This window comes from Rhineura floridana, chromosome 18 (assembly GCF_030035675.1).
Source record: "Rhineura floridana isolate rRhiFlo1 chromosome 18, rRhiFlo1.hap2, whole genome shotgun sequence".
NCBI lineage: Eukaryota > Metazoa > Chordata > Lepidosauria > Squamata > Rhineuridae > Rhineura > Rhineura floridana.
Window position 1 is genome coordinate 8,797,988 of NC_084497.1, and position 27,021 is coordinate 8,825,008.

Genomic DNA, 27,021 nt, shown 5'->3' on the forward strand with positions numbered 1-27,021 from the left:
CTGGCAATATGGTCTATCCAATCCTTAGTGGTTGCTGAAGTCCGTTTCCAATAACAATACCCGTCCCACATCCTTACCTAAAAGCCAACATATTTCATCCCATAAATGCAGGTCCAGCACTGCTTTTCTCCCATGTGGTTATTGAGTTATTCCTGCTCTTAAAAACAGAAATTGGGCTCCTCTCTTGTATGAAAACATCAGTTGGAAGAGCTTCTGAGCTCAGCACTCGTTGGCCCCTGTGAAGTTGCCCATGCTAATAAGGTCCACCATAATAACAATAACAAACAATAATGATGATGATGATGAATTGCTTCCCATGAGTCATCCCAAAGCTATTTAGAATTGAATATATATATTGGAAAAATGGAAATGGTCTGCCTTCGAAACCTGGTCTCCCAGGTCCTAGTCCATCACTCTAACCACTAAGCCACACTGGCTTTCATATATATATAACAATTGCATAATAAAAACAGTTAAAACAACTGCATTTATGAAAATATCTTTTTAAAAATATATAAATATAAAACAAATTAAAACAATTTAACTGTTAGAGTGGTATGGCAATGGAATCAATGACCTAGGGAGGTGGTGTGCTCTCTGACAATGGAGGCCTTCAAGAGGCAGCTGGACAGCCACCTGTCAGGGATGCTTTAAGTTGGATTCCCTCGCTGTGCAGGGGGTTGGACTAGATGGCCTTACAGGCCCCTTCCAACTCTACTATTCCAGGATTCTAAATACAATAACAGAACATACATAAAATCAGTTCAAATCCAAAACAGAGACCAGCATTACACTGAGGCTAACTCCAATTCTGTCAAATACATTTCTTCCATTGTTTATTTTTATTTGAAAAATGTAACATACAGTATTTGTTATTATATATTTCATTTATTTTATCGCTTCCTACAAAGCATCTCGAAATGGTTTCACAACGAAATCAAAAACCATATACAAAGCAAAAACAATTACATATACATGAAATTAAAACAATTACATATATAAAAACAATTGCATACACAAAAGTAATTTCAAATAAAGTCCTATTTGACTGGAAACTTACTTTACTTTAAGGGAAAGGGCCGTAGCTCAGTGGTAGAGGATCTGCTTTGCATGCAGAAGATCCCAGATTTGATCCCCGGGATCTCCAGGTAGGCCTGGGAAGATCTCTCTGAAACCCTGTAGAAGCGGTTGCCAGTCAGTGTAGACAATAGACCTATTTAAATCAGCCCTTTCTTCAGAATCCTGAGGACTGGAATCTTGCTTTGTTTTTAAGGAAAGGACTATCACTCAGTGGCAGAACATCTGCCTTGTTTGCAGAAAGTCCCAAGTTCAATCCCCAGCATCTCCAGGTAGGCCTGGGAATGTCCCCTGCCTGAAACCCTGGAGAGCTGCTGCCAGTCAGCGAAGACAGTACTGAGCTAGATGGACCAATGGTCTGACTCAATATAAAGCAGTTTCTTTGGTCCCTTGTGAAGGGCACGAAAGCCCTGAGACTTGCAGCGCATTGTTCGGCTGAGGCTGTCTTTTTTTTTTTTAACACTGATCTTTCCTTGTTTCCTGGAGGTCAGGTTGCTAAACTTTTCCAAGACTCAAGTCTGGGCAATATTGTCAACATCCTGGTGACCAGGCTCATCCTGCTGACAGAGGACCAGGTGAGGAAGGTGTCCCAAACAGGGCTGTGCAGTTGGAGTCGTGGAGTCGGAGTCGGAAGCAATTTTGGGTGGAGTCGGAGTCGGTAGAAATGTACCCACTCCGACTCCGGCTTCAAAATAAATTTTGATTGACACATTTTTTAAAATATAAATTCAAAATGTCAAAGGAGCTTCCCATGAAGTCAGCTGTATTTGAGCAATTCACCATAACTCAAGGTGGAAAACATTTTGTGCGTCAGTGTATGACGCAGGACCCAGATGAAGACAAATGCTGTGATGCCAAGATCAGTGCATATTCAGGCAGCGATAAAAATGCTCCTACGAGAGCTTCCAGTTTAAAAAGACATTTACAGCCCTTTCCAGGACTGTGGAGTCAGAAGCAATTTTGGGTGGAGTTGGAGTCGGACAGCAGAAAAATGGAGGAGTCGGAGTCGAAGGTTTGGCGTACCGACTGCACAGCCCTGGTCCCAAAAGGAAAGAAGGGGTGGCCGGTCACTGAGAAGGTTGCCTGTCTAATCTCTTGCTCCTTTCTGGTGCCTTCCTTGCACTAAAGCCTCCACTATGCTCAGGGCTAGGGCCATGGGTCGGCATATTCAGGCATCTGCTGGGGGGCCATGCTCCAGCAAAGGGCCCACTGACAAGAGCTTCCTGGATTTGCTCCTCCTTTTCTCCATTGCCACTTGCCTTTTCACCCCCCTCTCGACAAAAGGAAGGGCTTCTTCACAAAGTGCGTCATTAAACTGTGGGATTCACTCCCACAACGGGCAGCGTTGGCCACCAACTTGGATGGCTTTAAAAGAGGGTTATGCAAATCCAGGGAAGAGACGGAGGCGATCAATGGCTACTAGCCACGACGGCTATGTTTTCCCTCCACTGTCGGAGGCAGTAAATGCCTCTGAACGCCAGTTGCTGGGGATCACAAGTGGAGAGAGTTGCTGTTGTGTTCGGGCCCTGCTTGTGGGATTCCCATTGGGGCATCTGGTTGGCCACTGTGAGAACGGGATGCTGGACCAGATGCCCCCCTTTGGCCTGATCACGCTGATGGGCTCGTCTTACGTTCTTCGGTTGGTAATAATGGCAATGAAGAGGTAGACTTGCTGAGGCAGGGGGGACCATGGAGGGTGTCTTTTCCTAGAGGCTTCCAAATCCTGCAGCTGACATTGTGGCGGGTTAACAGAGATTGGCACAACAAACCTGACTCCATGGACTAGCATAAACAGGTCTAGGAATGGAGGGAAGTCCTAGCATGAAGAAAGTGGTACAGGACGTCCAACGTAGTTACACCAGGGTAAGCAACGTGGTGCCCTCCAGATGTCCAGATTTTCAGGGATGAAGGGAATTGTAGTCTGGAAGGCACCTCATTGGTTGCACCTGGTCTATGCTCTGCAAACATACTTTGGTATTGCACCAGCTTAACCATTTTGCCTTTCCCCCAAGGAATGCTGGGGATTGTAGTTTGATGAAGATGTTGCAAATTTTGCTAGATATCCACAGTCCTTCCTTAGAGAACTACAGTCCCATAACCCTCCTGACTGAAAGAGAGCTGGAGTCTGTAATATACTGAGCTTCATGGACTGATGGTCTGGCTTAGTATAAGGCAGTTTCCTCTGTCCCTATTTAAATCGGCTCTTTATTCAGAACCATGAGGACTAGAATCTTAGTTTATCTTTCAAGGAAGAACCATAGTTCAGTGGTAGAGCACCTACATTGCATGCGAAAGGTCCTAGGTTTAATCCCTGGCATCCCCGAGTGGGGCTGGGGGAAAAAACCCTGTCTGAAATCCTGGAGAGCCATTGCTAGTCAATATTGAGCTAGATGGGCCACAGGCCCCACCCAACCCCAGTCTTGGTGCAGCCACAGAAAAGGCCCTCTCTCGTGTCCCAGTGAAACACATGTCGGAAGTTTGCTTGCCACCCTGGGCTCCTGCTGGGAGGAAGGGCAGGATATAAATCAAATAATAATTAAATAAATAAAGTGGGTGGGATGCCAAGGTGAGACTGCCCAGGAGATCTCAATGAGTGGGACAGCTTCCTATGTTTACTTACATGCAAATCTTTCGTCTCCTCCAGCCCACCCTGGAGATCAACCACCATGCCGGGAAGTCTCTCGACAGCTTTTGCAAGTGGCAGAAGTCCATCGTGAACCGCAACGGCAACGGCAACGCCATTCCAGACCACGGCGTTGCCAACCACGATACCGCTGTCTTGATCACCAGGTATACCTGAACCAACGGTTTGTTCAAGGTGAAGGAGCAGCTTGTCCTTGAGGGGAAATGGAGTCCTCCCTCCTCTCGCCCCATTGATGGCTTTAGCACCGATCGGTGGAGGATGGAGGCTGTTCCATTAAGGCAAAGAGGGTGTTGCTCCAGGGGTGGCCCTGCCTGCCATCTTCCTCCTCAGTCCCAGAGCTGCCCCTTGTAGAACTCATCAGGGAAGTGGATGGGGTCAAAGCTAGAATTTATTGGCTCTGCCTGTCATTGGCTGTGGCTCCCCCAGCTGTTTGGGCTCCCTGCTTTCCAACCTATCAATGGGCGCCATCAAGCCGGAAACTTCTAAATAAATAAACAAATAAAGGCTTTCACATCAACCTTCCCTGGCTCGTGCTGGTCCAAAGTTGTGAAATACCGTGAATACTCCCTTGACCCTTGGGGTTCCCCCCCCCGCCTCTCCTTTTGCCGTCCTCTCCCTCCACACGTGCAGGACTTGCGACAAGATGAGGATGCTGGCTTGGAATGCTTTGCTTTTCAGCCTGTTTGAGCAATTGCTCTTTCCAGTCCCCCCAAAGGGACTCGCTCAAAACCAGGCCTTGGACGGGACCATGGCAGTCCTCGTTCACCTTCAGCGTGTGCCTTGTAAATTCCTTATATCTTGATAGTGAGCGTCCTGCTGTTTAGGCAGGGCAATTCTTTCTTTCCCTGTGGCTGCATACACGCTCTGTTGGCCGGTGCTGGTTTGGAAGCATTCTGTCTGGTATTGATTCAAGTTTTTCCCCTTGCAAAAAATATTGATATTAATATTGATGCACCGAAAGGAAATATTGATAAAATTCATCTTAGAGGCGGAGTTTCTTAAAAAACAAAAAACCCATTGTCAAAAATAGCCATGCAAAACCGCTACATAAAAACCCTAACCCATGACAATAAAGAATACGTGAATTAATGGAAAATTCGATACCAAATCCAAATTGGGCGGAATTCTAGCACAGCCCTGGTACACACTGTACCCTTAAAGCACTTTCTCTGCCCCCCAAAAAGAATCCTGGGAACTATAGTTTGTGAAGGGTACTGGGAATTGTAGCTCTGTGAGAGGTAAACTATAGTTCCCCAGATTCTTTAAGGGGGATAAATGTGCTTAAAGGTGTGGTGTGTACGCAGACTCTCTCTTGCTTGGGGACAGAATTGCCTTAATGAGATATCAGCTAGAACTAAGGCAAAATGTCACTGCCTCGCTACGTTCCAGACTCAAAGAACTCGGCGCACATCACACTCTTTTTTCAGGATTCAGCTGCAATTTCACTACCAACGAGTTCTTTTCCCCCTCACCGCATCTCTTTGACTATTTTATTTCTTTGCTGCGTTGAATATTTTCAGTTGTTGCTGTTTGTAATTTCGTGTATGTATTGTGTCCAGCTAAATTCTACTCAGAGTAAACTGAAATTGATGGACCTAAGTTTGGTTGCAATCCAATGCACATTTATGTGGAGTCCCATTGAACTCAATGGAGCTTACTTCTGAGTAGAAATGTAGTCATGTCCTTTACTTTGAATGGGCCTACTTTGAGTAAGAGTCATGTTAAATGCAACCCATTATTGCAGGTGTGGGGAACCTTTGGCCCTCCAGAAGTTGCTGAACTACAACTCCCATCAGCCCCAGCAAGCATGGCCAGTAGGCCAGGGACAATGGGAGTTATAGTTTGGCAACATCTGGAGGGCCAAAGGTTCCCCATCACCAAACTAAAGGCTCCTGGGAATGGGAAGCACTATCCAGAAAGGAGGCTCCCTGCTGAGTGGCTGCATGAGTGGCTGCTCTGGCTTTTTTTAAAAAGGGCTGGAGAGTCTTTGGCCCTCCAGATGTTGCTGGACTCCAACTCCCATTAGCTCCAGCCAGTGTGGACAGTGGCCAGGAATGATGGTAGTTGTAGTTCACCCACAACTGGAGGGGCAAAGGTTCCTCATACCTGTATTATTTCAGTGTGTGTTTCAGAGTTTTGGCTCTCTTGTTACAAACCATTTTGAGATTTTAAAAATGTTAATATAGCAAACAATTTAGAAATCGATTAAATAAATCATATTTTTTTAAAAAAAAAATCCAAATTTTGGCATTTGAAATGCATTGAAATTTGAAAAGGTCCTCTTAGGTGGGGAATATGTTTGGGCCAGAGAGCCAGGTCTTTATTTCCCCCCCCCCCCAGCCAGTGGGCTAACATTGACAAGTGGACAGGGCCACCCACCTGCCTGACATCATGATGACCCATGGGGGTGGGAGGGGGGCTCTGCTTCTCCAATGTTTTCCCCACAGGGCAGGTGCTGGTGGAGCATTGAACTCTGTGCTCACCACTCAGTTGCAGGGGTCTGCCTCGCCATCACGTCTCCCACAAGGTATTCCCTGGTGAAGCAAACCCTGCAGCTCTGAACCCTGCCCTCCTCGTCACAAATGGCCATGGTTAGGGGAAAATAGGCTCCTGAGCCAACTTGGACCTTCTGGATGGCCGAGACTGACCTGTGGGTTGGAGATTCCGCACCCTGTCTTAGTGTGCTTCAGACAAAAAGGATGGGGGGGTGCGCGTGCATGTATTTGTTCGCTCGCTCAGTCAGCATGGTAGAAGCTGGTTTAATTTTCTCTCTTCCCTCACTCCCTTTTTAGATATGATATTTGCATCTACAAAAATAAACCGTGTGGCACTTTAGGTAGGTAGGAAACCTTACGACTGTGCGTACATTTCCACAAGCTTCGTAGTTCTCATTTTTTCAGATTTGGAGCTTGGGGGGGAGTCATTTCAAGACCGGTTTACAAAAACAACCCTACGATTCTGACTCTGGACTCTGAGGTGAACTGGCCTGTTCTGTGCCTTCCAGGGCAATGCACAGATCAGAATTTCGGAAGATGCCGCTAAATCTTATTTGAACACTGGCGACGGGATAAGAACATCCTCCAATGAGGGCAGCAGGCTAGATTCATTTTTTCTTGGAATTTGTAGCTTAGATCGGCAGTCCCCAAAACTTTTTTTCCTCATGGACCACTTGAAAATTGCTGAGGGTCTTGGTGGACCACTTCAGGACTTTTTTGTAGCAATTGTCATGCACTGTGCCAGATGCTATATGGTTTTTAATTGCATTTTTATTGCATCTTTCATTTCTTATATTTTATTTTGTTCTCTTACAATTTGCACCCCATAGAAGTCAAATGAGGAAAATTAGAGAAGCAAAACTGACAGATCTTTCCATCCCTCACTTGGAAGAGAACTTATTTTGCCAACCAAAATTTTCTCCCTAAAGAACTTTTGGTTCGACACTCGTTTTGACCCATTTTTGGCCGCTTAAAAGATGGATTGGAGGGAGGGGGAGGACCTGGCATGTACTTCAGACATTCATGTTGCACCCCCATCTCCCCCCAACCTCCCACCCCTGTGATAATGTTTTGTCTCTCCCAGGATTGGCGCCTGTCGGCGGGATGTGTGAACAGGAAAGGAGTTGCTCCATTAACGAAGACCTTGGCTTGGCCACAGCTTTCACCATTGCCCATGAGATTGGCCACACGTAAGCACGCTGTTATTTTCCCCAAGGGTTGTCGTAGCGTCAGGGCAGCCTCGATTTCATCCTGAGGTACCTGCCCTGGTGCTGCTCCCCGCCATCTTGAGGAGTTGGCCCGCTGAGGGTTCGCACTGTGTGAAAAGGGCACTGATTTTGTGTGCTCTGTGCTGCTCATGCAAGAAACAGATGTCATTTCTGCCCCATGCACGCCCCCCTCCGAGTCCCTTTCATTCCTTCATGACTCCTAGTTATTCCTATCACAAGCAATTTCACTTGTGAGTTGATGTGCCTGTGATCCTTCACCAGCTTGCCACCCATTTTACTCCCAAGTAGACATGTCTACATGCTGGTCAATTTACTCCTGAGTGGATACCCCTACTTGCTAGCTAATTTACTCCCAAGTGGGCACCCCTACTTGCCAGTCAATTTACTTTCAAGTAGGTAGCCATACTTGCTAGCCAGTGTACTCCTGAGCGGGCGTCCCAACTTGCAGATCAATTTATTCCCAAAGTGGGCAGCAAATAATTCCGTTTTGTATGTGTCTTCTTTCTGTGGTCTCATTGTGCTCCTTCAAGGTTTGGCATGAATCATGATGGTGTCGGAAACAGCTGTGGCTCCCGGGGGCAGGAGACGCCCAAACTGATGGCAGCCCACATTACTATGAAAACCAACCCTTTTGTGTGGTCGACATGCAGCAGGGATTATATCACCAGCTTCCTCGAGTAAGGGATTGCCTTTCCTCTTCAGTCTGCCTCCAAAGCATCCCGCACAACGTACCTCTTTCCTTTCATTCCCTCTGCCTCCTTATGCTGGGGGTCTGTTGGGCTTCTTTATTATTCAGGGGCCAGCTTTGTAGTATTTTAATATCATAGTGAAGTGGATATTTCCAGTGCTTCATATTATATTTTGTGGGCAGTATTTTCCATATGACTGTAAACCGGTGACTGAAGAATTAGTCCTGAAAAGCAGATTGTACATTTGTTTAAAACAGGGAGGTGTTTTTCTGCCTCTCTCAAAATGGGAAAATGGAAATGGACTGCCTTCAAGTCGATCCCGACTTATGGCGACCCTATGAATAGGGTTTTCATGGTAAGCGGTATTCAGAGGGGGTTTACCATTGCCTCCCTCTGAGGCTAGTCCTCCCCAGCTAGTCCTGCTCAGCTTGCCACAGCTGCACAAGCCAGCCCCTTCCTTGTCTGCAACAGCCAGCTGGGGGGCAACTGGGCTCCTTGGGACTATGCCGCTTGCCCACGGCTGCACAGGTGGCAGGGCACATAACCCCTGAGCCACTCCCTGTGGGGGTGATCTTGAGCTGGCCCTTGGCCCCCAGGAGACATGAGCGGGGATTTGAACTCACAGACTCTGGCCTCCCAGCCAGGCTCTCCTCCCCACTGGGCTATACTCCCTCTCTCAAAATACGAGAAGCCCAGCAGGGTCATCCAAGGAAGCCAAAGGGTGGGAGAATCAGGGCAGGCAAGAGGAAGGACCTCTCCACACAGAGCAGAGTTTAAACTGTGGAATTCACCATCACAAGATGTAGCAATGGCCAGCAACTTGAGATGGCTTTAAAAGGGGGGTTAGACAAATTCATGGAGGGTAAGGCTACCAAGGGCTACTAGCCTAGGTCTATGTTCTTTCTTCACTGTCTGAGGCATTAAATGCCCCCTAGTACCAATTGCCTTGGATCACAAGTGGGGAGAGTTGCTACTGCACTCAGGTTCCGCTTGTGGGCTTTTTAGATGGGGCATCTGGTTGGCCACTGTGAGAACAGATGAGCCCCCTTTGGCCTGATCCAGCAGAGAAATTCTGCCGCTGTTATGTTCGTTTTGATGGCAACATGCTAGGGAATGACAGCAGGAGAGGGCTCTTGCCTAAACACCCTCCTTGAGAGCTTCCCATCAGCCATTATGGGAACAGGAGGCTGGACTAGATGGCCTCCCTTTGGCCTGATCCAACTGCAGGGCTCTTCTTGCGTTTTCATGTTCAGCCCATAATGCTTTGCTCCCTTTCCCTACTCCTCCAGTTCCGGGATGGGGCTCTGCCTGAACAACGCTCCGCCCAAGCAAGACTTCATCTACCCGACAGTGGCTCCGGGGCAAGCCTACGATGCAGACGAGCAATGCCGCTTTCAGTATGGAGTCAAATCTCGCCAGTGTAAATATGGGGTAGAGAGCCTTCCTGCTTTTACTCTTTATTCCCAAAGGGATGGAGGGACAGGCTTCCCATCAACCAAGCCTATTGGTCCCTCTAGACCACGCTTTCCACCAGTCGCAGCCCTGGCATTCTTGGGCAGTTGACAAGGCCTTGGCAGGGGGCCCTGCTAATACCTACCCTGGGATCAACTTTTTTTAAAAAAGTTACTGTGGATGCTAATACCCTTTCAATTTCCCAGAATGCTCCCAACCTAGTGTCATTCAGGGACACTATGGGAAATTAAACGGGGGGGCTGGGCATAGCCTCCCAATCCTGACACCACATAGATATAAGCCCCTGAAGTCCCACTGACAAAGAAGGGGATCCATGGGAAGACACTTTTCCCAAGCCTCCACCCCCCAAATCTGAAGCCATCCCTGCTTCACCACCATCCTTGCAAGCTGCTGATAGTTTCTTCCTCGCCACGTGGGCCTCTGTTAAACTTCATCCCCAGGTGCACCAAGGCTTAATGTTGCAGCCATCGTCATTAGCGCTGTGCTGACATCTGCCCTCCAGTATCTTGGAAGCTTCCTTTGTGGAAGAGGCTTCCATTTCTCTCCCTCGCTTTCAGGGCACTTAAGAATTTCACTCGGGGCAGGGTTTCTGCACCTGCCTTATTATTATGAGGTCGCCAAGGGTATTGTGCATTTTTTTTTATCCCAGTAAACATTTCTCCAGCATTCTGCAACCTCCCCCCCCCCACTGGCTGCCTGCATCTCCTGATCTGAAAAAGCCCCCGTGGGGAGGAGTTCTCTCATGATGCCTGCCCATGGGCTTTGACTGAAGTGTGAGCCCCCGAGAAGGCTGCAGAGTGCAGACCTCTGGCGAGGTGATTCACAAAATGAAAGGAAGGCCACTCACAAGTGCCCCTTGCCCTCCTCCAAAGGAAGAGAGCCACGACACAAAACCCTGCACCCCACCCAGGAGAATTTCACCGAAATTTTCTCTCCCCTTTTGACAATTTTGAAATGCAGCCTCTTTTGTCATTCATGGGTGGAAGAAATATGTACAAGTCATACTAAGGCCAAGTATGACTAAGCTGGAGACAACCCAATGGGTCTGCTCTGAGCAGAGCTTGGGAAAGTTACTTTTTTGAACTACAACTCCCATCAGCCCCAGCCAGCATGGCCACTAGATTGGGCTGATGGGAGTTGTAGTTCAAAAAAGTAACTTTTCCAAGCTCTGGCTCTGAGTATAGCTAACACTGGATGCATTCCGTTGACTTCAGTGGTTCCACGTTGACTTCCAAGTTTGACTGTGTTGGATGCCACCCATAGTGTCAAGTGATGCACACCCCGACCCTACACTCAACTCAGCAACCCTCTTCCTTCACATTCCTCCCAATGTTCCTTATCATTGCTTTCTGTCTTGCATGTATCCCGGAATTACGGTTTGTCCCTGGGGCCGCATCCTCACTTTTTACCCTTGCTTTGCTGTTTCAAACTGGGGCAGTGCCTCCCATCTCATTTCAGGGCATTGAAAGGTTTCCTTTGTAAGGTCACAATCCCGTGTGCGTTCACGCCATGGCCTGACATGATGGCACCAACCCATTTCCCAGTCCCACCCACCGTGGCCTCTTTTCATTCTCCAGGAAGTTTGCAACGAGCTCTGGTGTCTTAGCAAGAGCAACCAGTGCATCACGAACAGCATCCCAGCTGCAGAAGGGACCCTCTGCCAAACGAACACCATTGAAAGAGGGGTAAGGTTCCTCGGTGAGGGCTAGGGATAGGGGGAGAAATTTGATTCAGTTCGCATTTCAAGCCAAATCCATCAAATTTCCACTTTCCAAAACAATATCAATGTTTATCAATAGTTCCTTCTCAAACTGGGGGAAGGTACTGAAAGGAGTGCCGCAGGGGTCGGTCCTGGGCCCAGTGCTGTTCAACATTCTTATTAATTATTTGGATGAGGGGGTGCAGGGAATGCTTATCAAATTTGCAGATGATACAAAATTGGGAGGGATAGCTAATATTTTGGAAAACAGAAACAAAATTCAAAGTGATCTCGATGTGCTGGAGCATTGGGTTGAAAACAACAGAATGGAATTTAACAGGGATAAGTGCAGAGTTCTACACCAAGGAAAAAGAAGCCAAATGCACAGTTATAAGATGGGAGATACTTGGCTCAGCAATAATAAAAGTGTGAAGGATCTTGGGATTGTTGCCGATCACAAGTTGAATATGAGCCAACGGGCAATGTGGCTGCAAAAAAGGCAAATGCTATTTTAGACTGCATTAACAGGAGTATAGTTTCCAAATTGCATGAAGTATTCCCCTGTATTTGGCACTGATTAGGCCTCATCTTGACTACTGCGTCCAGTTCTGGACACCACACTTAAAGAAGGATGCAGACAAACTGGAACAAATTCAGACAAGGGCAACAAGGATGATCAGAGGACTGGAAACAAAGTCCTATGAGGAGAGACTGAAAGAACTGGGCATGTGTAGCCTTGAGAAAAGAAGAGGAGAGGTATGATAGCACTCGTCAAGACCTTGAGAGGTTGCCACACAGAGGAGGGCCAGGATCTCTTCTCAATCATCCCAGAGTGCAGGACACGGAATAATAGGCTCAAGTTACAGGAAGCCAGACTTCAGCTGAAAATCAGGAAAAACTTCTTAACTGTTAGAATGGTATGACAATGGAACCAATGACCTAGGGAGGTGGTGGGGTCTCCAACAATGGAGGCATTCAAGAGGTAGCTGGACAGCCACCTGTCAGGGATGCTTTAACCTGGATTCCTGCATTGAGCAAGGGGTTAGACTAGATGGCCTTGTAGCCCCCTTCTAACTCTGATTCTATGATACTATGAATATGAGAAACTGAAACACAGCCATCTTTCAAAATCCGCATTTCTCTGAATTTTGCGGTGAAGTTCTCCAACCAAACCATGTTTGCAAACATGCATATATTAGGGGAAGGTGTGCATAAATTATGAGTGAATATAGTGAAAATAGTATAAAAATGCATTATATTAGGAGAACGCGCTTGCAAAACTGTGTGCATTAGTCCAAACTGCATGCAAAAATGGCTTCGTTAGGAGAAGTTCACACGAACATACTGAAGAATTCCCATGAGGGTTTTTGAAAAGAAAATCTGCATCTTGCTGCAGAAAGGTGGAGAACTGGATATAAGACAGGGATAATTAGAAATGGAGAGAACCCGCATGGCCTGATTCATGCATCCCTAGTGAGGACCCACTTGCTGAACCCTAAGAGGTACATAGCTCAGTGACAGCATCTGCTTTACATGGAAAGGTCTCAGGTTCAGTCCCCGGAATCTCAAGATAGGCCTGGGGGGAAACCCTGTCTGAGAGCTGCTGCCAGTCAGTGTAGACCGTATTGAGCTAGATGAGCCAATGGTCTGACTCGCTATAAGGCAGCTTCCTATGTTCCTGTACATCCGTCTGACTGGGCCATCATAGCAGAGATTAGGGGAAGGGCTGTAGAGCATCTGCCTTGCATGCCGAAGGTCCCAGGTTCAACCCCCGACATCTCTGGGGAGGGATGGTAAAGACCCCTGAAGAGCTGCTGCCAGTCAGTGTAGACAGTACTGAACTAGATGGGCCAAGGCTCTGGCTGTATAGAAGACATATAGCAACCTATGTTTATTCAGAGCCATGAGGCCTGGAACCTTGCAAAAATGTAGGGAGGCAGAGCGTGGCAGGGGTGGCCAATTTGCGGCCCATCAGCTGCACGCAGCTCCCAAATAGATTTTTTTTGGTGCCATCCCAATTTGTATTTTTTTAAAAAACCCAGTTGACAGCTCCTATGCCCCCCCCCCACTGTGATTAGGGATGGAAAGCACCATCAGGTTCAGTTTTCTGTTCCCCATTTTTCCAATCTTAAATTCATGTCTCCAAAATGCTGCAGCAGTTTGTGAATTTGTATTTTAAAAATGCTCATGAAAATTTTCAAGCGTTTTCGTGCAAATTTCTCCTAATAAACACATTTTTGTCGGCTGTTTTGACTGACGTACACATTTTGCAAGCAATTTCTTGTCATACAGTGCCTTTTCCTATGTTCTTTTCATTCATATATTCATTTTTACGCACACTTTCCCATGTGCATTTTTGTAAACACTGTTTGGTTGGCAAAAAAAACCTTGCAAAATTCAATGATTTAGCTTGAAATGCAAACTGAATCAAATTTATCACCCATGTCTGTGATGCCAAGATATGTGCAGAAACTAGGCTCCTGTACAAAGGTGACATTTCCATGTGTTGCTCCACCCACTTTTGCCTCTGGCTGTGCCCACTCCTCCTCAAAAGAGTAACTGTCCAGCCTGTCTTGAGGGCAGAAGGAGGAACTGCACGCATATAGGCGACGAGATTGTTGTTGAGCACTATGTCTCTGTTCTTCCTTCCTGTCCCTCACACCCAGTGGTGCTATAAGCGAGAGTGCGTACCTTTTGGCACACGCCCGCAAGGTGTAGACGGAGCCTGGGGCACGTGGTCGTCATGGGGAGAGTGCAGCCGCACCTGCGGGGGAGGCGTCTCCTTGTCCATCCGCCAGTGCGACAGCCCACGGTAAGTGGACTCTCCATGCACCCTCTGTGCCGCAGGTTTTGTCGGCCGGTTGTCGTTGTTCACGTCTTCCTTGTTTTTCTGTTCCAAAGCCCAACCATTGGAGGGAAGTACTGTCTCGGGGAAAGGAAGCGTTACCGGTCATGTAACACTGATGTGAGTAGCAAAGCCATTCTGGTATGGATGGCAGGAAACCATACTATTTTGTTCAGGACTGGCAAATGTATTTTGTTTTAATGACTTTCCTTTTTAAAAAAAAAAACATTATTTGTAGGGTGCTTTTAGAGCCTGCACTATCATAAGGCAGAGTGAGTTTGTTGCCTCAGGTGGCTGATAATAGGGGTGACATCAGCTCCCCACAGCCTCGCATACAGAAGGTCCCGGGTTCAATTCCTGACATCTCCATATAGGGCTGAGAAGGAGTCCCTGACTGAAACCCTGGAGAGTCACTGCTGCTCAGTGTAGACCAGCCTTTCCCAACCAGTGTGCCTCCAGATGTTGTTGGACCACAACTCCCATCAGCCTCAGCCAGCATTGCCAATGGTCAGGAAAGATGGGAGCTGTGGTCCAACGACGTCTGGAGGCACACTGGTTGGGCAAGGCTGGTGTAGACAGTACGGAGGTTGATAGACCCATGGCCTGACTCTGTATGAGGCAGCTTCTTAGGTTCACACTGAGCCCTGTAAGCTAGCCTGTTCCCTCCGGGGCCGTGGAGCATGTAGACCCATCATCGGTATTGAAGTGAGGTTCACCTGTCATTCCAATCAGATTCTGCCCACTGAACGGCAGAGCGCCATCTTGTCCGTCGCTTCAGGCAGCTCAACGTCTTCCTCCACTCCTGGCTGACTTTCTACTTCTAGGAGGAAGGGCAGGATACAAGTTTAAATAAATAAATAAATAAAGAATGAATGAATGAATGAATGAATGAATCTTTATTGTTCAAAGCCATAGGCCACCACAATTAAACAGGCATAAAAAAATACAAAATACATATTAAAACAGATCATATTACAATAAAACACAGTTCTTTAGCATAAAATGGAAGAGCAGCAGTACAATTCAAATAAAATTCCCACTCCTGGAAGATACCTTGACCCATCCCGTATCTTAATGCATAGATGCTACCGTGAAAATAGCGCAAGGGCACAGCCCACTCATTCTCCATGATGTTTTAGATAGCCAGCTCTTACTTTTCCTGCAGCTAATGCAAATTTTGCCACCTGAGTAGTAATAAATTGGTCATTGCCTGCTAACAAGACACAGACCTGCTCCAGGGGAGTTCTATTTGATAAGGAGTGCAGGATGCGACGGATAACTTTTAATCTTAGAGATTTGTACAGGGGGCATCTTAGTAAGTAATGTGTAATGTCCTCAACTTCACTGGAGTGGCAGATACAAAGTCTTTGTTGGATCGGAGTTTTAGAAAACCTCCCCTCCAGAAAAGGAGAGGGCATAGTCTGAAGTCGTAAATCTGTGAATGATTTTCTCAAGGATGTCACTGTTAGAAATGTAAAGTAGTGCTCCATGGCAAATGTTTTATATAGTGGGTACCAAATAGAATATGACATTCGGGAGACTGAAAAGAGATCCCACCGTTGAGTGTAAAGATAAATTCTGTCTTTGAACAGCTGTCTTACTCCATCCGAAATGAAAGTGGGTAAAACTTCTGTGCTAATGCCGTAAGCAGACAGAATAGATTTAACAGAATTTACCCAGCAACTTTGGGTTGGGGCTTGCAATTGTTCTAAAAAACATTTCTTTGGCAGGCACGAATCATTCATGCAAGACAGCATGAATAAAAATAAATAAATATTAGGGAGGGAGGAGAAATTTGATTCAGTGCACGCTTAAAGGTGAACTTATGAAATTTGCACTTTCCAAAACAATAGACAACCATCCTTTGAATTCACACGTCTCCAAATTTTGCAAATGCCGTTCTCCAGCCAAGTAAAATTCACATATTAGGATGCATAAAAATGCATATATAGCATACAAAGATGCATTTTGCAAATTGTTTTGCAAAAATGTGTGTGTTAGTCAAAATTGTGCACAAAACTATATATATTAGTAGAAATCTGCATTAAAATCCTGGTGAATTTTCACAAGGATGGTTTTTTTTGAAAAAAATCACAAACTGATATGAACACAAAGCTGAAACTGATATAGTCAGCCCTCCTGGCTTTCTACATTCCTGTACTATGGGTTTACAACCCATAGAAATGACAAGATATGCAACAGAAATCACATTTATCATCCTGTAACCATTCAAAATATAACCAAGAACAAACAATTTGCAAAATTCAAGAGTCCATTTCTGATATAATATTACAAGATAAACTCAAGAAGGATATTAAGCAAATCCACCCTCATCCACACCCAGTGACAATAAATCAGAGATGAAGAACATCTGTGAACCTGCAGATGTTGTTGGGCTTTTAACTAATATAGTCATATTTTTTAACTTATTGTTGATTTAATCCATTTTTAACTGTTGTATATTACTTGTTTAACTGATTATGGTTTTTATCTGTAAGCCGCCCTGAGTTCTTTCGAAATAGGGCGGGGTATAAATATTTTAAATAAATAAATAAATAAATAAAATCTCCCAGCAGCCCCAGCAGCCAGCACGGCCAATGGTCGGGGATGATGGGAGTTGGAGTCCTACAACATAAGGAAAGGCACCAGATTCCTCAGCCCTGCTCTAAGAAGCAGCATAGAGGACTTCCTATATTTAGAAGGGTTTGATTGCAGTCTACAACATCTGGAGGGCACCAGGTTGGAGAAGATGGACCTGTTTAGTAGCTAAGCTAACTGACTCTGTCGTCCCCACTCCTAAATATCTTTAGTATCTCCCAAAGTTTTTGGATATGGGGCAGGACGTGTTATCTGTGCTTTCAGGTGTTGGAAAAGGCTCCCATGCACCATTAATATTAGGATCTTTCTCTTTCTTTCCCCCCCACCTCAGGACTGTCCCCCCGGCTCGCAAGATTTCAGAGAGCTTCAGTGTGCTGAATTTGATCACACCCCCTTTCGAGGCAAATATTACACCTGGAAAACGTACCGAGGAGGTAAGGGCCCCATTTCCCAGGCAGGCGAACAGCGTTGACGCAGTCTCCTTCCACCTGTCCAAGCAATAGGGTAACTGGAGCATGTGACTTCAGAATATGACTGCAGGCCCTTTAAATATTACAAGAAGGGAGTGGAGCTACTGGAAAGGTCCCGCCCCGAGAGCCTTTTCAGATTACTTTAACCTTTCACTGAGGGAACATCACCCCACGCTCAGTTAGCATGGTCTACTAGGAGCTGTCCAGGGTCCTGCCTTGCCCCCATTCACCCCACTTGCCGTTGCATAAATCCAGAAGACGGGCTTGTATTTCAAGGAAGTTTGGATATTTGCACACCGCACTTGCTCCTTGCATTCCTCAGGATCCTTTTGGGCCAGAAAGCATATGACTGGTTAATGCCAGCCCATAATACTTATTCTTTTGTAAAATGCTCTGAAAAATGCTCTGACTAGCCTGTTTTCCATTCAACCCTTTCACAGAGATAAGACTTTCACAGGACTGAGCTCACTATCCTCTCATCTTATGGGTCTTCCCCCACCTGGTAAGACCCGGGGATAATCATGATCTATCTTAGGACCTTGTTATGTGCAGTGCGGTCTCGGCCTTGGTATAACATAAACACTGTCACAAGGGTGGATGGATAACCCAAAATGCCAGGAGCATTGAATTAGCTTCTGGTGCATTGGAATTGGCTTGTAAGTAGTATAAAAAAAACAAGCCCTGTAAATTTAGAACTCATCACAGACCCAACATCTCCACAACACTAGGCTCCTTTGTCCCTGCAGTGGCCTTCTGGTGACTGGCCTGGCCTGAAGGCACTTAACCCTTCTCGCCGAAAGCAAGTAGGCTAGATTAAATGTTCCCTACCCAGGCTCCATCTTTTAGCTAAGATTTCTATCTTAATTTCCAATCAGATATTTTTTAAAAAAACTGTATGCTCCAAGCAACTTTGATTGATGCTTAATGTATCATACTTGATGACTTCACTCGGGCTTGCCCCTGAAATCTCAGGTTTTGGGATGCCTCTGACCTGGCAACCCTACTTGGGATGGCGTGCTGTTCATCCAGCTCCTTCGGGGTCCATTTGCTGTTGTTCAGAGGGTTCCCAGATGGTTGCAGGAATGTGCGACTAATTACTTTATTGTCTTTGTATACTTCCCTTTAGTGCCGTTTTCTTTAGCAGTCAATAAAACTTGTAACTTTCACCCCATTTGTGTGATTGTTGCCTCCAAATCCACAAAGCGCCTTGCCCTTTGGCAGAACGCCGCCTCACCTCACTTCACATCTCATGGGCTTGAGGCGTGCAACTTGAAATAGGCCTAGTTCTAGAGCTTGGAAAAGTTACTTTTTTGAACTACAACTCCCATCAGCCCAATCCAGTGGCCATGTTGGGTGGGGCTGATGGGAATTGTAGTTCAAAAAAGTAACTTTTCCAAGCTCTGCCTAGTTCTGATTAAGGCTTACACATCAAGCTTCCTTCTCCCTCTCAGTCTGCCTTTGCTGAAGACCCTGGCCTTACCAAACCCAAGGAGGACTGCTCCCTTCTCGATGCTCATGTCTGTGATATCTACCAAAGGAACCAGACAACACTGATCTGCTTACCACCGGAGCTGAAACTAGTGTCAGACATGGCAATGGGAGGGGAAGGTCCCCAAACTGTTCTCTTTGCCCAGAGTTGTCTGCAAAACTTCAAAATTTGTCTCTAAAGGGTTGTAGCCCCCTCCAATAACATAATTACAATGTATCAGCTTTTTCTAAATTTCTGCTTCCGAAGAACCCTTTTCCCTCCTTGGATTAAGAAAGAATACCTGGTTCACTCTTACTCTCAAAAGAGGTTCCTTTTAGAGGGCATAACTGTTTCTGAATGAGTTTATGATCAGGACTTGTCAGAACATGGACTCATACATGTTCTCTTCAGAGGGAAGGTCATTCTTCCGTGTTGGGAGGAATTCAGTGGTAAAATACCACCCACTGCAGAGGTAGGGCAGAATCATCTGTCCCAGGGAGAGGTAGTTGGGAGGAGGCCAGCCCAAACCCAGGGACTCAACCAGAGACACAACAGATCTCTTCCTGAGGGCAAACTTTTTTGCTATATTTAATTTAATTTAATTGGGAATGACAGAATGCTCCAATCGCACAGCAGGAGCTGTTTGGAAAGAGACAAAGTCAGTGCAGCAAATCATACAGGGAAGCAGCAGGTAGCCTTCTTTGTTGGCAATTGTCTTGGGGATTCCGAGGCTCCCAGGAAAATTTGATTGGCAATTAATTTATTGCAATGCATCATTTGGCAATAACTGTTGAACTTCCTGTGTTTGGCTAAGACTTTTTTTCAGCAGGCATTTGGGGTCCCCCCCCCCGATTTTATGCTTAATTTTAACTGATCTACCATCTCCCTGCAGGAGGCGTCAAGTCCTGTTCGCTCAACTGCTTGGCAGAAGGCTTCAACTTCTATACAGAGAGGGCCGCGGCTGTGGTGGACGGCACCCCCTGCCGCCAGGACTCCTATGATATCTGCGTCAGCGGAGAATGCAAGGTGATTTTGCATTGCTGCCGCCACTGCCTCTAGCTGTCCATTTGCCTCTGACTAAGTTACAACTAAGGTTTAATGTGCATCTTCTGGGACACAGGGTTGTACCTCTTGGGAGTAAAGCACCAACACTTGTCATAAGTGGAGGGCAATCCATAAGTGAAAGGCAATCCATTCTTCCCTCTTCTGATTCCTCCTGTAAAGTATTTGTTGTTTTTGCAGGCTGTGCTCCTCCCCTTCCTCCCTTCTCTTTCTGTCTTTGTCCTTAGTTAGTCACCCCTCTAATATTCCCTGGTGCTAGTCCTATTCAGAGTGGACTCGTTGAAGTGTGTCTACTCAACGAACTGATATTGGACACAACCTTTAATTAAGCGGGTGGGAGGTTGCAGAATCTTCTCTACAAGGAACGGCTAATGCACTGGGGCCTTTTTGGCTTAGAGGAGAGGAGCCTGGCAGGCAGAGAGAAAGAGTGACTCATGGGAGATATTTGTAAAGTTATGAATACAGTTCTGGTCACCTCACATCAAAAAGGGGCATGGTAGAGCTGGGCTGTGAAAGGTTCAGACAGTGGCAACCAAAATTATCAAGGTTGCAAACACTCGGGCCTTTTTAGTTCAGAGGAAAAGCAAGTAAGGGCAGGGGGGATGACAGAGGGGTGTAAAACAGTGCATGGTGTGGAGAAAGTGGATAGAGAATAGTTTTTCTCCCTATGTCCTAACATTAGAACCCAGTGGGGGCCATCCGATGAAGCTGGATGGTGGGAGACTCAAGACAGACAAAAAGAAAAGACTTCTCACAGTGCAAAGTTAAACTATAGAATTTGCATGAGATGCGGTGGTGACCTCCAACTTGGCCCAAAGAGGTTCCTCTGGGAAGCCCAGAAGCAGAGCATGAACACAGCAGGTGCAATTCCCAGGGACTGGTATTCAGAGGCATGCGCTGCCTCCAAAAGCCACCCTGACTGGTAGCCACTGCTAGGGTTCTCCTCCTCCTTGAATTTGTCTAATCCTCTTTGAAAGCCCTCCAAATTGGTGGCCATGACTTCCTCCTGCGGGAGCTTCTTCCATAACCCCTTCCCTGTTTCTTTTCCCGTAAGCATGTGGGCTGTGACCGCATTCTGGGCTCAGACACCAAGGAAGATAAGTGCCGGGTGTGCGGAGGTGACGGCAGCAGCTGTGAGACCGTGGAAGGAATCTTCAACCACTCGCTGCCGGATGGAGGTGAGGGTGACCGGATGACCTGGTAGGCAGACAAATGTACCAAGCTGAGAGCGGGGCAGGGGCACTTTCCCCATTTTTCAAGCAGACTTTTGTCATTTCCAAGATGAGCTCTGAACTTGAATGGGGAAGTTTTTCACCTGTGCACAGCACCTATTGACCAACACCGGTAAGATAGCGAACCCTCAGTCCCAAAAGCTATTTTGAGACTGTTTTTAACATGCTTTCAGGGTATTATTGTTATTATTTGTTTCAGTTATGAATATCTCCCCATGAAATGTTTCCCCAACCGGGAGAGGGAAATCAGCTGCTAGTGATAAGCAGAAATAAACCAGGAAATAAGAGATGGACAATCAGTCCCTCCAACTTCCTTGCATGGGTACTCTACCATCCACGCTAGGGATGTGCTAGAATTCTGCCCAATTCTGCCCAATTTGGTACCGAATTTTCCATTAATTCGCTTATTCTCAGTTGCTCTAAATCCTCTAAAACATCGATTGTAAGAATAATTTATCGATATTTCCTTTTAAAATGTTGATATTTCCTTCAAAATATCAATATTTTAACATTGTTATTTCCTTTAAAACAGTGTTTTCTTTAAAAATATGGATATTAATTTTTTTCCTAGTGAAAAAAATGGATCAGTAAAAGCCGGAGCTAGCAGATACAGAACCAACTTGAATCAATGCCAGCCTATCAGGTTTCGAACCAGCCAACGGATCCTATCCCTGATACACATCACATGCGTTTTCTCTAATTAGATATACATGCAGACTAAATCATAGTCGGGGCAGAACCCATGGGACCGTGTCCAGCTAACTTTTACTAGAGGTGACCCATTGAAATGGGGCTAAATTAGCCATGTTCATTAATTAATTTCAGTGGGTCTGCTATAGCTAATGTCAAGCACAACCTAATGGGCCTGCACTAGTCATGTCTGTTGATTTCAGTGGGTTTACTCTTGAGAAATCTAGATACAAATATCTAGTTATCTATAATTACATTTATATCCCACCTTACCTCCCACCTTTGTGGCGTACAAACACAGTTCTCCCCCTTCCAATTTTATCCTCACAACAACCCTGTGAGGTAGGTTAGACTGAGAGATACAGTGGCTGGCCCCCAAAGTCACCCAGGGAGCTTCATGGCAGAGTGGGGTTTTGAACCCGGGACTCCCAGGTCCCAGTCCGACACTCTAACCAATACAACACCACTGGATGTACCGTAGGGTTGTATCCAGAGCTTGGCAAAGTTACTTTTTTGAACTACAACTCCCACCTGGGCTGGGGCTGATGGGAGTTGTAGTTCAAAAAAGTAACTTTTCCAAGCTCTGGTTGTATCCAGTATTAGCCATTGTAGACCCATTGAAATTAAAAGACACGGCTACCTTCGATCCATTCATTCCAACAGGCCTACTCTGAGTAGGAATTAGGTAGATGCAGCCCACAATAAAATAAATGAGGGCCCCTATGTCCCTCTCCCTCTAAAACCCACTTTGCACCCTCTTAGTCATTGCCATGGCAAAAGGGCATCACTCAGTGGCAGACAGAACATCACACAGAGAGGTCTCCAGTTAGATCCTTTGCATCTTCACCTGAATGAACCTCAGGTAGCAGCGATAAATTTGGGAGCCACTTGGAATAGGCGGTGCTGAGCTGGAAGCACTTAGCAGAAGAGAGCTTCACTTATTCCCCATGGGCTTTGCAATGAATTTTTCCAGGTTTTCCCCCCCAGGCCTTCACATCTCTGTTTGCAATCCTCTACAGCAAACCTTCTCGCTCAGCATCAGCCTTTGAGCACCCTGTTGTAATTCCCCTCAGCTGATATCTTTCATTTGCCATGCAGGCTACGAAGAGGTGGTATGGATCCCGAAAGGATCAGTTCATATTGACATCCGGGAACTCAATCTTTCCTTGAACTACCTTGGTGAGAAACTTGGGCTGTACAGGAAAGACCCTAGACATGATGTCCTCGAGGTGACCTTCTGCCTCTGTTTTTGCCTGGGTATCTCCACTCCTAATCTGAACCTAAAACCCTCTCTCTCTCCTTCTCTCTCCCTCTCTCTTTCTCTCTCTTCTTGACCCATCTACTATACTTCAAGATCGATGGATCATCCCGTTCCATGCCACGTCCGTTGTCTGTACACTGAACTGCTGCTCCACTCCATCCTACTTTTTGCAAATTACTATTTTTTAAATACGCCCATGCAAAAATTACATTTAAAAATTGTATGCACTTTCCCCTAAAGTATGAATATTTAATGTCTTCTTCTAAAATCCGCACATTTGTATGCTTTCCAATGCATCTTCCCTTAATGGACACGTTGTTGACTGAACTTTCCCCCCGCAAAAAGGTGCATCTCTTGTGCACTTTCAGTTGTCTCACTGAAACTGCTTTGCAAAATTCAGAGAGGCGCGTAATGTGATCGATAGCGGCATACCAATCAGCGTATAAGTCCAGGACCGATGAAAGAGGTCGCTTTGCTTTAAAACGTTAACCAAACGTTAACTTCCTTCCCTAACTGTAGTTTCCACCATCAGCTATCGATCACGTGGTGGGTAGAAAAGGCTTGGGCCAACACAGTAACTGGCGCTCCTCGTTGCCCCTTCTTCAGAACAGGGATTGATCTGTTGCGTGCCTTCCTCTGAGCATGAAATATCCCTCCTAAGGGATGGGTTGAAAATTTCACCTTTTCTTATTTTGTTAAATTTGGGGGAGTTGGGGGTGCTGAAACTGTCCCGGTCGTTTGGAGGAGAGCAAATGGTCAAAGTCACCCTCGTCTTAGGCATTTTTTCCCTCTTGAAATTCCCCTTCCAGCTCTGAGAGGGGAGAACGATGAGTACTTTGTCAACGGGAAACTCTCTATTGACCCTCCCCGGCGCTTTGACATTGCTGGGACTGCATTCTACTACAGGCGCTCTCAGGACGAACCGGAGTCACTGGAGGCCCTGGGCCCAACCAACATCACCCTCATTGTCATGGTTGGTTATGGTGCTGATGAGCAAGAATGTTGCAGGCGGGGGGGGAAGATGGGTGGGTTTGATAGAAATTGTCTTTGGACAATTTCCATTGCAAAAAAGCTGAGAAGTTTCCTAGTTTTTCGAGTGATAGGCTAGGGTCCCTGATAGGCTAGCATCAGTATTTGTTGTGAAATGACTCGGAGATGGTTGGATTCTTTGGGGGGGATCTCTGATTCTCTGATAAACTAAGAGTATCCCTGTTCAAGAAACATTGCCCATTACTCTAATGGACTCCATTTGTCCTTATTTGACATCAGCACATAGCTACAACTGATTGGCCACCTAATTATGACGAGATTATGTCCAGCACATGGCCCTTGTTGGTCTAGGGTTACTGGTGGAGTAAGGCAACGAAATGGATGCAAGGAAAGGGGGAAAGAGTAGGTGTTGATACAAACAGCCACAAAGAAATGTCTCTAGCCTACCCCCAGACCCCAAAGGAGTTTTTTTCCAGCAGAAAATTGTGTGTTCAAGATCCTTTCAGAAGAGAGGGAGATTCTCCAGCCCCTCCTCCTCATGTTGCTGTGATGTCATTGCCTCCCCCCCCGTAGGTGCTTGTCCGAGAAGGACTGCAGAAGATACGCTACAAGTTCAATGCGCCCGTCACTCGCAGTTCTGCATCCCAGTACCTATGGCACTACATCTCGTGGACACAGTGTTCAGCCCTCTGTGCGGGAGGTAAGAATGTTTCATAAAAGTGGAGAAGGCCTGCAGCTCAGTGGCAGAGCACCTGACTTGTGTGCAGAACGTCCCAGGTTGAATCTACTGACAATTTTCTTCCTGTTACATTTATTCAGAAGTAGACACCTCACCTACAGTGAATTCCTAACCCACATCGCAGGGTTGTTGTGAGATGGGGAGAGGCCCATCTACCCCTCCCCAAGGTCATTGGCACCAGGATGGGGAATTGTTTTGGCTGGTGCGGCAGATCCGCATCTGAAGACTCACCTTTCACACCTGAGATGTATATTTTTAGGGCCCACCTCATGTTTGTGTTTCCTTTGCATTCTTTTTAAGGGTGTACTTTAAACTGTTGCAACCCGCCCTGGGACCTCAGGGTGAAGGGCAGGTAATAAAATAAAACCGTCATCTTCCCCATCAGAAGGCCAAATTTGACAGGTGCGTCGACCCCTTGACACCACAATGACGTCAGGTGATGATTGTCGGGACTTCTAAAGAGCCCTGCATGGTGCTTTGAAATGCCGCTGATAGGTGGCAACTTCAGACCTGCTTTCTGCGGGGATTGGCTGCACAGTTGCGTTCCACGCAGGGAACTCCGTCACACAGCCGATCCGGCTGCGTCTCTGCCTGCCCCTCACCCGAGGTCACATCCGGGCATGCTCTGGGGGAAACAGCCTGGCGACACACATTGGGACCCAGGCTAGGACAAAGGTGGCTTGTGGGCTGAAAGTTCCCCACGCCTGCCATAGAGGAAGGGTAAAGAATTTAAAATGAAACAAATACTGTAAATGATGAAATAAGGTTCTCTGTTTAACACAGACAGCTCTGCAACCATTGCATATTGTAGGGTAGCCCTTATTTAGCCGCCTCTCCATCCCCTGAGATCTCACCACACCTTGCCCACACTCTTTCATGCTTAATATGCATCCATATGGCCTAGAAACTTGACTTTAAAAAAAAGATGCTTGAGCTTCTCAGGAAGCTGAAATCGACACCCAATGTCAAAGTGGATGCTTCCTCCCCCACCCCATCGTTGACATCACAGCACCTTTTACATTGCTTATGCCTGCACATATTTTTTTTTAATTGTTCTCTGGGGATTTGTTGGGGGGGAGGGGAGGCGATTCCTACTGTTGGAAAACAGGACAGTTTGGCTGGGAGATGTTGTAGGAACTGGGGTGGGTGGAAAGACTGTGCTGCCTCCGACTGTCTGAGTATCAGCATCCTCACTCAGCAATTCCGCCCCCCTGGACCATCCTGCAGGCAGCCAAGTTCAACCCGTCGTATGCCGGAATCAAGCTGACAGCTCCACAGTATTCAACCATTTCTGCAGCCCCAATACCAAGCTACCAGAGAGGCAGAGGCTGTGCAACACTGAGCCTTGCCCACCGACGTGAGTTCGATCCTTTCCAGTGTCTGTTTTCAGTGGGGCAGGGCTGCATCCTAAGGTGGAGGGTCTCCCCGATTTGGGTCCAGGATAGGGCTGCTTGAGAGTTTGATTCAGTTTTCATTTCAAGCAGAATCGATCAAATACACACTTTCTGAAACAGTATGAGAGCGGAAAGACAGCCAGCACAGAATGTTGTGATGCACTTCGCCAGCTAATGTTTACAAAAATGCATATAGTAGGGGAAAGTATGCATGGAAAACGCATTAGGTGACGAGAAATGGCTTGCAAAAATGTGCACATTACTCCAAAATGCCTACAAAAATGTGTTTACTCAGGAGAAATTAGCTCTGAAAAGCTGGAGAATTTTCATGCGGATTTTTAAAAAATAATCGCAAATTGCTACGGAAATGTGGACAACCAAATTTAGTATTGTAAAATAAAAAAACAGAGAAAATCTAAACTGACAGCTTTTTCTCGACCCGGGCAACCACAACAAATTTGTCGAGGCTTTCCGGGTGGGATGCAGCCACATGCTGGCAAATTCAGGTTGTGCAGTTGTCGAGTTGATTGAAAGGTTATGTGCGGCGAAAGTGCCTCCCCAAGAGATGAGAAGCGATAAGTGATGGGGAAATGACAGCCCTTCCTTTGAGGCTGAGCCCTTATATTCCAGCCCGATCACTTAGATCATCTGGAGGTGCACTGTTAGTTGTCCCCCGTTGTTACAGAGACTCATCTGGCCTCCAGTATAAGTCGGGCATTTAATGTCACCACTCCCATGCAGAGATGCAGCAGGCACCATAGTTTTTTTTACTTTCAGGCGTCTCTTAAAGGACTTTTTTATGCCACGAGGCCTTTGCAGCTGTTTAATTTTTAGTCTGATTAGCCAGTCACCTTAATGATTATCTGTAGGGTGGGGGTGTTTTTTAATGGCGCTTTATTTATTTATTTATTAAATTTATTAGTCGCCCATCTGGCTGGCTGTCCAGCCACTCTGGGCGACGTACAA

At 46.3% G+C, this 27,021-nt stretch overlaps 1 protein-coding gene across 2 annotated transcripts in view; it reads left to right on the plus strand.

Annotated features, from left to right (window-relative positions):
* Nucleotides 1–27,021, plus strand: part of ADAMTS10 (ADAM metallopeptidase with thrombospondin type 1 motif 10) — a 67,739-nt gene that overhangs the window by 30,494 nt on the left and 10,224 nt on the right. For both annotated transcript variants that reach the window (XR_009759499.1, XM_061601244.1), the window contains exons 6-21: nucleotides 1,569–1,652; nucleotides 3,722–3,867; nucleotides 6,514–6,557; nucleotides 7,301–7,406; nucleotides 7,976–8,122; nucleotides 9,424–9,565; nucleotides 11,185–11,292; nucleotides 13,973–14,118; nucleotides 14,208–14,271; nucleotides 17,081–17,183; nucleotides 19,580–19,713; nucleotides 20,804–20,927; nucleotides 22,770–22,850; nucleotides 23,742–23,905; nucleotides 24,496–24,622; nucleotides 25,889–26,018. Coding sequence is in view for 1 of the 2 variants with exons in the window: in XM_061601244.1 (XP_061457228.1) it covers nucleotides 1,569–1,652; nucleotides 3,722–3,867; nucleotides 6,514–6,557; nucleotides 7,301–7,406; nucleotides 7,976–8,122; nucleotides 9,424–9,565; nucleotides 11,185–11,292; nucleotides 13,973–14,118; nucleotides 14,208–14,271; nucleotides 17,081–17,183; nucleotides 19,580–19,713; nucleotides 20,804–20,927; nucleotides 22,770–22,850; nucleotides 23,742–23,905; nucleotides 24,496–24,622; nucleotides 25,889–26,018 (1,850 nt within the window). In the remaining variant the exon portion in view is untranslated. The remainder of the gene's footprint in view (nucleotides 1–1,568; nucleotides 1,653–3,721; nucleotides 3,868–6,513; nucleotides 6,558–7,300; nucleotides 7,407–7,975; nucleotides 8,123–9,423; nucleotides 9,566–11,184; nucleotides 11,293–13,972; nucleotides 14,119–14,207; nucleotides 14,272–17,080; nucleotides 17,184–19,579; nucleotides 19,714–20,803; nucleotides 20,928–22,769; nucleotides 22,851–23,741; nucleotides 23,906–24,495; nucleotides 24,623–25,888; nucleotides 26,019–27,021) is intronic.